General features: G+C 51.2%; 1 protein-coding gene across 1 annotated transcript in view; it reads left to right on the top strand.

Annotated features, from left to right (window-relative positions):
• The first annotated feature begins 1,547 nt into the window (after positions 1 to 1,547).
• PLPP3 (phospholipid phosphatase 3) overlaps positions 1,548 to 11,943 on the top strand; it is a 46,014-nt gene continuing 35,618 nt past the window's right edge. The window contains exon 1 of the mRNA XM_075037196.1: positions 1,548 to 2,485. Coding sequence (XP_074893297.1) covers positions 2,347 to 2,485 — 139 coding nt within the window. The 5' untranslated portion in view covers positions 1,548 to 2,346. The remainder of the gene's footprint in view (positions 2,486 to 11,943) is intronic.

Genomic DNA, 11,943 nt, shown 5'->3' with positions numbered 1-11,943 from the left:
TCCTTTTCTCGCTTTAAATGCAAAACTGAATTTAGCCCAGGGAATTTCAGTGGGGATCATTTGCTATCAGCAGATTTGGGGATGCGGGGAGGCTGAAGCTGAAGCCGTGGGCTGCTCTCGCAAGGCCCAGGCTCCGAAAGTTGTGGGGAAGGGTGGATGCTTGGCCCCGCAGCAGAGGTGGCGAGCTGGGCTGGGCAGCGTGCCCACAGCTGGGGGAGAATTCCCACGTGAGGATTCTTTCCACTCACTTCAGGCATCCGAGGAGCCTAAATTAGGCACCCACACCTCTGCCACGGTCAGGGGAAAGAGGGAGAGACCTTGAGATGTGTTCTCCAGAGGCAGCTTGGCCCCTGGGTGGGTGATCGTCACCGCAGGGCATCGTTTTGGGGCCAAACCTGATGGGTTTGTGCTCAGTGCCATGGGGCGATCGTGGGCAAAAGAGAGGCGTCTCCTCAAAAGTGAGGTGGGAGATGGCACCTGAGTGCATGTCACTGAGGCCTCATGAAAGAATTGGAGGCAAGTCCAAGGTTTGTTTTCCCCTTTTTACACCGCACATATAAAAGTAAAATATGAAAACAGCCACTTTGCTTTCTTCCTCCCAGGCTGGCCCCAATATGCCCAGGTATGTGTCTAAACAGATTCCTGGAAAACCTGCCCTTGCCGAGGCCCAATCTCTAGCGCTCGGGTTATAGTCTGCAGCTCCGCGAAAAGCAGCAGGGAAACGTCTCCTTGCTGGGGGGGGTCCTACCTGCCCTCCCTCCCTCCTTCCCTGCCTGCCCGCCTGCCTCTGCAGGCAGAGAAACACCAGGGACCCAGTAGGATACGCGCCTCAGCACAGGATTTGGCCCAGCAGTGGTTTGCCAGCACACAGATGGAAGGCTGAGGTCAGATACAAGACCAAAAAAAAAAAAAAAGAAGAAAAGCGGTTAGGTGCTGTCCTGAGCAGTTTCCTTTGGTACCACACAATCTTCCCACCGCCTGTGCCCCCGGCCGCCCTGCTCGGAGCTGCTAGCATCGCCATCCCGCCAGCCCAGGTTCCTGGGAAACCTTTCGTTTAGTTCCTTGGTGACTTTTAATTAGACCAAAGGGGTGATTAACCGACATAATAATCCCTCGCTCGACTCAAATGCTCTCGTTACGCTCATTTTACGAAGGTGGCGGTGCTGGTGCAGGAGGGCAAAGCTGCCGGAGTTTGGTGGTGGTACCCAGCGGGCGGGTGGCATGGCCAAACCCATCTTCCAGCCCTGGGCAGGATCTGGCCCTGCTGGGGTAGCCCCGTCGGGGTCTGCCAGGCATCGGGGTCCGTGGGTACCGCACACACCACATCCCCTCGAAAAGAGTTTGTCTCAGCACATGGAGCAGAGCTGGAGGGCAGGAAGAAAAACCAGGAAGAAAAAAAAAAAGTTTCAAGTTATTTGTTACTGGTTTTTCTCCCCTTCACACCGTTACCACCTTTCGGGAGTCCTGCAGCTTTGGATCGGCCGGTTGTTTTCCTTCTCCCCTCCCTCTCCCATTGCACTCCTCTCTGGTTCGTGAACGCTAGAGGCTCCCTCCTTCTGGCCTACGAAAAAACTTTAGTTCCTGACTCTTTTTTTTTTTTTTTTTTAACTTCCCTCAGGAAAAAAATGTGGACTTAATTATCTATGTAAAATGTCAGATGCAGGAAAGGGGCTGTGCTTACTTGGATATCCCATCCGAGGCGAAGTGACTGATTCCCCCCCTCCTCCTCCTCCTTTTTTTTTTCTTTTTTTTTTTTTTTTTTTTCCTAAGGGGTGGAAAGGACCTCGCGAAATAAAAGTGCAGAAACAAGCCGGTGGCTCCCAGAGCGGCCGGGCCGGGCGCGGCGGGAGCCCCCAGCGCAGCGCGGAGCCACCGCCGAGCCCACCTGCCCTCGGGACTCAGCACCGCCCGGCTCCGCACTTTTCTCCCCCTAAACTGAGCTCTTGATACATACACAGCTATATATTTTTATCCCTCCCCCCCGGTTTTTCCTCCAGGACTTTTCCACCGCCTTGGGACACCCGCAAACTTCACCCTCGCTCCCCCCCCCCCTTTTTTCCCCCCCCTCCCGCCCCTCCTTTGCTGGTGGTTTTGTGCTTTGTGGGTTTTTTGTTGTTGTTGTTGTTGTTTTGTTTTGTTTGGAAGACCCGCCTGCCTTTCGCCTCCCGTGCCCCACCGGAGAGGCCGGGAGCGGCTCCGGCAGGGCGGGCAGCACCTCCCCGGCTTCACCGCGTGCGAGCCCGGCCCGGCTCGGCTCGGCGCGGCCCGGTTCGGCTCGGCACGGCACGGCCCGGCCCGGTTCGGCACGGCCCGGCACGGCACGGCTCGGGCGTTCCGCCCCCGATAATGCAGAGCTACAAGTACGATAAGGCGATCCCGCCGGAGAGCAAGAATGGGGGCAGCCCGGCGCTGAACAACAACCCGGCCAAGAGCAGCAGCAAGAAAGCCCTGCTCATCTGCCTCGACTTTCTCTGCCTCGTCATGGGTGAGCGGCCGCGGGGGGGTCCTCTCCCCTCACCCCCTTCCCCGGGGTTCCCACTGGGGGGGAAAAGTTGTGGCGGGAGGGGAGAGCGAGCGCAGCTCGGCCGGCCCCCGCCTCGCTTTTCCCCAAACAAAAGCGACCGAGCGGAGCGGGGCCGCCGGCCGAGGCGAGCCGGCCAGGGGGGGCCCCCGGCGGGCGAGAACGGGGGGCCGGCCGGGGGGGGAACGCGGCCCAGCGCGGGGGGGGGCGGCTGGCCGTGCGGAGACCTGCTCCCCCTTCCCCTCCTCCGCGATTTACTGATTATTCGCTTTATTTATTTAGCCTTTTCCCCCCCACACTACCACGGCCTGACCCGGGGGGGGCAGCCCGGGTAAGGGCGGTACGCAGGGGGCACTGTGGGCTCGGGGATGCGACCCTGGCGGGGTGGGGGGGGGGGGTGTGTGTGTCCCCCATTCCCCGCCGTACCCCCGCACCCTGCCCGGCCGGCGGCACCTCGGTAGGAGCCGGGGCCAGCTCCAGGTGGAGGTAGTGCTCTACGGGTGTAAGGGACTGCGCGGTTTGGGTCCTCTGTTTTTGTTAATAATGGGGGGGAAAAAAAAGAAAAAAAAAAAAAAAGGAGAAAAAAAAAGAAAAAAAAAAGAGGAGAAAAAAAAAGAAAAAAAAAGAGGAGAAAAGGAGGAAAAAGAAAAAAAAGAAAAAAGAAAAAAAAGAAAAAAAAAAAGAGCAGCTCTTGCCACTTTATAGTTACTTTGCGTTGCTCGGCTGTCTGTCAGCTTTACCAGCAGTTCTGGCTTTTCTTCCCTCTCCCCTTCTTGCGCCCGGTGCAGGCGTCTCGCTCAATTCTGTGAAAAACCGAAGCGCTCGCAGGTATCTCGGAGTCCCTGGCAGAGGTCTTGGTTTGCTAGCCCGCTTGGCTTTTTTGGAAATGGGGTATTGGCATGTAAGGAAACTGTCAACAGTCTGTCTCAAAAAGGTTTCGCATGCCAAAACATCAACCGTTCAATTGTGGCTGCGATGCTGAATATTTAATTGACAGACACAGGCAGGGGAAATCAACTGGCTTCCAACAAAGAGATTAATAACACAACAGCACGTGAGTTTAATACTCCAGACACCACAGTCTTTAAAACAATTGTTTCTGCTTAGAGCCCGTTTTTTAAAGACTGTCAGTTTGATTTAATTTTTATGTAGTTTATTGATCATCTGGTGTATATTACGAGGCACTAATACATTAAGAAGAGAGGCATGGTTTTCTCTTTATATTCCCACAAGAATAGAGGCCAGTGCAGAAAGCTTCATCTTCTTGTATCTGGAAAAAATAAAAATACTGGATAGCCCATATATGAAACTAATATAAGTAGCTTGACTTACCTCACTTATTTAAACAGAAGGTCGGATTCCTAGTAAAACCGCTCCTAGGAGTCAGAACTTTTAAACTTTTATTTACGCAAGTTTTCTTAACTTCAGGCGTTCCTGGCATGACTAAGTGCTATTTGAATGGGTAAAGGGTTTGGGGTTTTTTTCCCCTTCTCTAGACTAAGGGTCCTAAATGAAAAAGCAGTTAGTTGACATGTGTTATTCTACTTGTGATAGTTTGGGTAAACAGAACTTATCAAGCATCACTGGAAGGTATTGTTAGCGGGGAATAATGTGATACAGCAGAAACTGTGATTGTTGCTTTGTTTCACGTTACTACAGGTGGAAATCAGAAAGTAAACAGCAGAGTTGGTTTGTTTCTTGGTTTGGGTTTTGTTTTTTGTTGTTATTGTTGTTAGTGTGAGGAGCATTTAAAAGTAAGAGCATGAATTCAACAGCTGAAGGAAAGTTTAGATCTGGCTGATGAGCAGCAGGTGAAGAGCACGGGTGGGACGAATTAAGGGAGGCGATTATGTGATGGATAGCCCGTGATGTGTGTTTGGGGATGGGCTTTTCAAATACACCCAGACCAGTAGTATCGGACCTGCTGGTGGATGACTGGGCATGAGTTGCTGTGAAAGCCAGCTGCCCTACTCGCAGGAGGCTTGGCTTGCTCCTCTCTCTGCCTTTTGCTAGGGAAAACTAGGAGCTTGTAGTTTCCAAGCACTTGATTCCCATTTTCTTCTTTCCTGAGCTGGTAAAAAAAAAAAAAAAGAAAAAAGGAAAAAAAAGAAAATGCCAAACACAAAAAAAAAAACCCACTTTGAAGGTGAAAAAAAGGTGTTCTAGCTGAAGCCTGTAGGAGAAAATTGGACAGGTACAAGTTGATGGGTATTTACGTGTTCAGTAAAAAAAATGGGAGTCCTAGGTAAGATAATGAGAAGCAGAATTGGGTGAAATGACTCAGTTTAAGGTGGAGGGACTCGGTAGAGGTCTTCTGCTGGTGCGTGTAGGCGTGTGGCCAATGGCCTCCAGTGCAGTTAAACCGAGTTACGCCTCTTGAGCGGCTGCCCAAAGACTTTCAGAGTAGCAGGGAAACAGAAGGCTTTTCCTCATTTGAGGACCACTCTAGGAAATACTAAAAGTGGTCCTCTGATTTGCAGAGGCCTGTGACGCTGCATTGGCTCCTACTGCAGGTACTGCTGTAATTCTGACCCGAATCGATTTTCTCTGGGGGGAAAATGAAAAGAATAAACTATGGCTGAAACGTTGACGCACGTCAGTGCCCTGTGAGGTGGTAGATGTGTACAAACCCTTCTTTGTTTACATACAAATTTAAACAAATTACCCAGAAGACAATTATCATAACCATCTAAGAAAGAATAAGTAAAGCAGAGCTATCAGGAACTTCATTCAGCTTTAATTTGGCGTGAGTCGCTAGAAAGATCCACTTTTGTCTTTCATCGTTAAGTACACTGGTTATCTTGATAGTAAATGCATAAGGGGAAGATTTCTATCTTCGTTCCTTGGGGATCATGGGGAGCAAAATCGTCGAGCCATTGGCAGAAGTGTGTTTGTTGCTGGTGGAGTAGGTTGGATGAAGATCCGCTGAACCAGGCCCCCCGTTTCTCCTGCATTTCTGACTTGTTGGGTTGGCAGGGAGCTGAATATTTTGGAATACCCCGCTCCCCTAATGAGCGCACTTGGCACTGACAAATCCCTGGGTTCTTTTATGAACGAGAGGTTTCATCACCAGCGCCGTGAACTTCCCAGAAATTTCATGTCGGCGCTGAACTCGGTAAAAGAGGCAGAAAAGAACTGAGTGTGCATTTATTAAAACAGGTCATCCGAGGGGGGAAGATAACTTTCTCCATCTGCTTCCTCCTCTCGGGAGGGCTCTGTTTAGAGAATTAGAAGATGCTTCCTGAAATTGTTAGGGCCTCAGGCGAGCTCGGTGGTGTGGAAGAGTCCCCGCTGCCCCGTCCCTGTCTGGCTGGTCACCGCGACCCATCTGAAAATGTGATTGAGGAGTTCAGCCGGGGGGGGGGGGGGGGGGGGCCTGAAGTCGCCCCCGCTAAACCGGTCGGTGTCTTCATGTTGTAGAGCTGCGGGGAGATCTCTGGGCAGCAAAAAAAGAGGCGTGATGGGAGGACCTCACTCCACCTTCGTCCGATCACCCTCAGCCCAATCACAGCCCCATCCCTTTGCCACGAGTTTCTTGCACCTCCTGCCCGGAGCGTAGAGTTTTTTACTGGGAGGGACTGGTGTGACCCATGGTCTGACGGGGCAGCTTTCCCCGGTGCCATGGGGTTTTGGTGCCCAGCCGTGGCACGGCGTGGAGCTGCTGCCACCAGCCACCACCTTTCTGCAGCAGACGTGGGTCGCGTGGGGGAAAAACCTCCTGCCTCCCCCTTGAGGTGGGATGGTTTGGAGCCTGGCCCCACAGATACAGCACCTGGGGTTAAATTTACTCCTCTCAGACCCACTTCTTTTTTTTTTTTTTTTTTTTTTTTTTTTCCTTCCCCTTTGGCAGGGGCTGCCAGCATTCAGCAAGCTCTGAGCAGCCACCTGCGCTCTGCTGACGGGCGCTAAGTCGAGCGTTTAATCTCGGAAGAGGGGAAGGCTGTGTCAGCAAGGCCGATAGGGCAGATGAGGGTCTTCGGTAGCTTGTATTTGTGCAGCTTGCGCAGGTAGAACGGCTTCCAAAAAGTCCTGCTTGTGCTATAAAATAGAGGGATTTCATCTGGTATACCTGCTTCCTAGGCTTGTGGAATTTGGGTTTATGGGAGCATATGTTTCAGGCTGGTGAGATGTAAACTGCACATAATTTACTGCCCTTCGTATTTTCTGTCTCTAATTTAATTTTCTCTCTTCTGTCAATCCCAGTTAATCTGTACAACACAAGTTTTACTGCCTTTGGGAGGTTTTGAAGCAACAGATGGATAGGCCTCTCACGACCTTAATATCTCTTCAGCTTTCTCACAAATTTGGCATCTCCTCTTCTGTAGTGAGCTTGATGCTAAAATGAACTTTGAAAGTAAATATTTACGCTAGCGGGACCTTGACATGTTTATGTAAGTGGGGATATAATCTTATAATTTGGGCTAACAGTTTAGATTACTCTTAACTTTCCTCTTCTGTGTAGAAAATTGTGTCATCGTCCAGCTTTCAGAAGCAAAAAAAAGGTTTGAGGTCTGCCAGGGGCCCTGTCGCTCCGTCACGAAAATCGGCGCAAACAGGCCTGGGATTGTCATTTAAGTGTAAGGAGTGGGAGGAATTAAAGATGAGGGATGAGGTTAGAGTTATTTGGATGCTGTAAAGTTGAATTTGATGAGCTAAGCAACTCTGCTTTGTTTGGGTTGGGGTTGGTCTTTTTATTTTTAAGACTACCCTGCCGTGCAGGGCTCACTTGTTGTATAGGTAACGTCTTTCTATACGCTCCTGAGGAAACTGCTGATCGAACTATTTCTTACTTTCAGCGAGGGACAACGAGATCCGACTGTACTAAACCAGCTCGGCAGTCCCGACGCCTTGGCGTTGTCTTCTCCATGCCGTGTCTTCTCGGCGTTGGGGAGGACTGAGTCCGTACCACACGCGAGAAGCTGCGTGGGTGGAGAGTCGTCATCGTGTTTTGAGCATCCTTAGATGGGGTTTGGTCGTTCATGTTTATGTATCGCTTATTTTAATACCTGTAGGATCTCCCGGCGAGGCAGCAGGGTCTGTCTCGGGGCTGGCTGGTCTGGATGTGCTTTGGCAGAGGCAGGTTGGCAGAGGTGGCATCTTGGCGTAGGCTTGCGTGGTTGTACCCCACCATAACTTGGGAGTAAAGGAGCTTTTTGGAGTCTGGAAAAGCTTCTTACTAAACGAACAGTCAGCATCTAAGTGTGATACCCATCCTTAGTTTTGCCCCTCTTGAAAGACCAAAGGAGCCAAAGATGACTGGCAGAAAAGACGAGAGAGAAGTATTTTGGAGGTGTTTAAAATACACTCTTTTTTTTGTGCGTTTTGGCTTTATAAAAACCCAGAAAACCCCTATCAAGACCAGGTTATTAGCGACAATTATACTTGAGGTGTTAATTGCAGAACAAGGAAGTGCTGTACCTATGGCAGACCGAGTCCTCGGGGATATAAATCTGCTGGCTTTCCCGTGTCGGTGGAATTTGGCCAGCCTGAAGATGTGTCTCCAGGAAAGCAGAATTACGTGCAACTGCTTCATGGCCAGAAGTGCTTTGAATCCTGCATACCTGCTGCTGAGACAGGCAGGAGGTGGGATCACAATTACAGTAGATGACATTTTTTTTTCTTTAATTGTCTGTTTGTAGCGAGCACAGAAAATAATGTAAACATCGCTCCCAGATCAAACAGATTATTTTTATACCCTTTAAATCTCAATTTAATATGCATGCCTTTCTTAGGCTGTTTTGGTCTGACTTTGTTTGCCTAGATACAGGCTGACGGTGTATCCTCCAGATGCATGTGCCTCCGTAGACCGCCCGAAGATGGTTTGCATACCGCAGTCGGGGAACCCGCGCTGCAGGGGCACAGTCTTGCAAGCCAGGGCTCCTCTTTAGTGCCTGCATCTGAGCTAGAGATGGAGACATGCAAACACCCTTCCTGGCTGAAATGACTTAAACGAGGCGGGGAGGGGGGGGGAAGCCCCAGCTCTGCTCCGTAGCTTGCTCTGGCGGAGCAGACTCCGTCCTCTCCGTTTCATTCATACAATGCTCCCGCTTCATCCGCGGTAATCCAGAAGGGACCGTTGTGGTCACCCAGTCTGCCTGCTCCTCAAACAAGGGCATGCCTGTTGAAGGCAGCGTGGGGAAAGGCAGGAGCCTTCAAACCCTCCTATCCCAGCATCCACGCAGCCGGCGCCGAGAACAACGCCTTCTCCCAGCCCTCTGCATCCCCGGGGGGCTGTGGCCTGGGAACCCGGGGGGAGCAGCAGGGAAACCCCCTCCCCGGATGCGGTTTTTGCTCCTGTGCAGCAGGATGCCAGCTGGGGTTTTGGTACAAGTGCTGTAATTTTTTTCTTTCTTTCTTTTTGTTCTGTCTTAGGGCCCTGGCTTCTGCAGTTGTGTTGGGGGTTTTTTGACAGGTCAGGTTTCATATTTCAGGAAAAAAAAAAGGCTTGAAAATGAGAATCAAGTGAATGATAAAGTTTCAAAAGAGGTGAATTCAAGTAATCCAGCACTTATTCTGTAATTATAAAGCCTGAAGTCAGTTTTCTGAATATACTTCATGATTTTTATTTTTTTTATTTATTTTTTTTCACTGGCTGGTGGGGCAGAGCTGTGGGACCCCTGGTACAGCAGAGGCTAAAGCAGCCCTCTCTGCTCCCCCCCTTGCTAACACAGTGCTGCAGGCTGCACAGCGGCGTGCGCGGGGGTCCTGCCTGTGCCCAGCTTTCGGTCTGGCTTTGCAAATACCTTGGCTAGCGGAGGGTCTCACTAAAAGTCGGGAAGAGGCTGCCCTGTCTGTCGCATCTCCTTGTGGATCAGCGTGGGCCTCTTTTTTCGGAAGGGCGTTCATATCCCTTTCAAAGCCATCCCGTCCATCCCCGTTTTGCGCTCTCCCATGACATCTCCCTTGGAGAAGCGCTACCTGCTCCACAACTGGAGCCGGGGGAAAGCTCCTCCGCGCAGATTTGGGTGTCCGCATACGGGGTTGTGTTGGAGTGGCTGTTGGGAAGTCACGCTCGAGAATCCCTTCTTGCCTTTTAGCTGCACGCGATGGCTTAGTCGTAACAGTGGGATCGTGACCAGCAGACGCTGCTCCTCAGGTTAGACCTGAGGAGGCAGAATGTCACGAAAAAGAGGAATTTGAAGTGTCTCCATATAGCTTTGGATGCAAACCATTGGAAAACTTGGCTTAAGCGTAAGTTTGTTACCAAGACAATGTATTCACGAGTTGGAAAATTAGGTTTGTCCTGGCAGGTTTCTAAGTAACACAAATTCCTATAAACTCTGTCCTTTCAAGTTGGTCACGTAAGTGGGCTTGTTTTTCACATGTGTTGGATGTTTTGAAGACGGGTTGAAAACCGACTCTCCGCATCAAGTCAATGTTACAAACAGAACATGTAACTTAATTCCAGAGCTTCTGATGCTCTGAAAATGCCTGTGCTCTTTCTGCCCTGTGTTCTTGTTCCAGTGTTGCCTATAGCTCGTACCCATATATGAGCTTGTCTTATCTGAGCATATGGTGCTCTCAGTCAGGAGCTATAGGACTAGGCTGGGGCTGCCAGGCAAAGCCCAAATGAAGCTGCTGTTGGTCTGACAATGCTGGTGGGAATGAATCAGTGGAGAATGTCCACAATCCTGTAGTACTTGCCCATAGTTTTTCATCCCTTGCCCAAAAAGACATGAAAGCTGTGTTGACCATAGCACAGAGAAGCTTGGGAGATACCTCCAGCCTTTTTGATAAAACATACCGGTGGGCTTAGCCTACGGTGCCTGAGAGACGTGGCAAATTGATGCCGGACTGGCATTGCTGGGCTAACCCAGACCTCGTCCTGAACACGAGAGGTAGCTGTGGCATGGAGGTGTCCTTCACTGCTTTGGGAGTGTGGAGCCGCTTCACTTTCGCTGGTTGGAGGAGCTGAGAACAGCGTGGTTCTTCCTTCCCCGGGTTTAAACAGAAAAAGTGAAAGTTGCTGGTTAGTGGTTTTGGGCAGCCATCCCTCTTGAAAAGAGTGATGCTCCCTCTGAGAGCTCGCTTCTCCCAGCAGCGTCAGGGTTGTAGCTCGCTGCTGCGCAAAGGAAGCGACGAGCTGCCTGGTGTCCTGTAGCTAGTTTTCACCTGGTTTTACTGAAAATTAGTGAGAATAACAGCCATCTTTGAAAGCTTTTGCAGCAGTGCCCCTCAGTCTGATCACGCGTGTGCTGGAGACAGGCACTGCGCGCGGATATTTAATTGCATTGCTGTTAATTCAGCCTGTGCTTATGCAAAAGCTGATGCATCACCTCATGCCTCAAAATGCCCGGCTGCTGAATTTGAAAGCAGACGTGCCAAATGCGGTCTGGGCTTCCCGTCTTCTCGACGCTCGGCAAGTTATTTATGCCCTCTCTTTTTGGGGTGGTGAGATGGGCCTTTCTTTAAGCCTGACTGCAAGGCTCAGCTTGGGGCTGGCCGGAGCAAGCAGCCAGCCCAGCCCTGGTTATCGTTCCCACCGATGCTGACAGCGAAATCTTCGCTCCGCTCTTCGTAGCGTGGCGGCCGTGGCGAGCGGGATGTTTTGAGGGCTTCCGAGGTTTTTCTGCAAGCCTGCTGCTCTTTCAAGTGTTGGTTTGCAAAGGGAGAGTCGAAAACAGCGTGGGAAAACGCTGGTAAGCAGGTCTGGTTGGTGGACGCCGGGTGCATTCGTGTTCTGAGGGATGCTCGCGGAGGAATTTTGGATGGATGGGAAGCTGACGGCAAGCAGCAAAACTCCTTTGAAGTCGATAGCCGTGAATCAGTTTGGTGTTGGCAGGGTTCTGAAGCTGCTCTTTGATCACCGATCAGGTGGCCCTTGCTTTTTGGGGAGCTGCTTCTCCCTTTGATTCCTGGGTTGCAGCCCGGCCGAAGCCCCAGAGGAGTCCCGTGCCAGGATTTGGGTCCTGCTGCCCTTGGTCCTGTGCGAGCAAGTCACAGGGCAGGTTTGTGCCTCTGGGAACTTCTAATCTAAGGAGACGGGGAGCATGAAGGAGCATCACCTCCCCGCGTGGGCAGGGAGCTGGAGCCTGGTGAGGACACACTGGGAAGGCAGAATTTCCAGTAAGGATGCACCCAGGTACCCAGCGGGGCTTTCGGAGCTACCGAGGTACCTCTAATCCCCAACCATTTCAGTGAAGCTGCTAACTTCACTGCTTCTGCCAGACCATCACCTGCCTCCCGAGGTATCTTTTGAAATCACATCCTCAGCGATGTGCAACCACGGAGGAGAAGTCTGCGGCTCCCAGGGCTCGGGCCGAAGAGCATTCCTGGGACGTGTGTGCACCTGTCCCGGAGCTTCCCACCTCGATTCCTGTGAAATTTTCCCTGGGTGGCTCCGTTCCCATCTTTCCATGTTCTGCAGAAAAGGGAAGTGACCTTGCATCACCCATTGCAGCGGGAACTGGCTCATCTGTTCC

This window comes from Buteo buteo, chromosome 10 (assembly GCF_964188355.1).
Source record: "Buteo buteo chromosome 10, bButBut1.hap1.1, whole genome shotgun sequence".
Classification (NCBI taxonomy): domain Eukaryota; kingdom Metazoa; phylum Chordata; class Aves; order Accipitriformes; family Accipitridae; genus Buteo; species Buteo buteo.
This window is presented reverse-complemented; position numbering and strand designations above follow the sequence as displayed.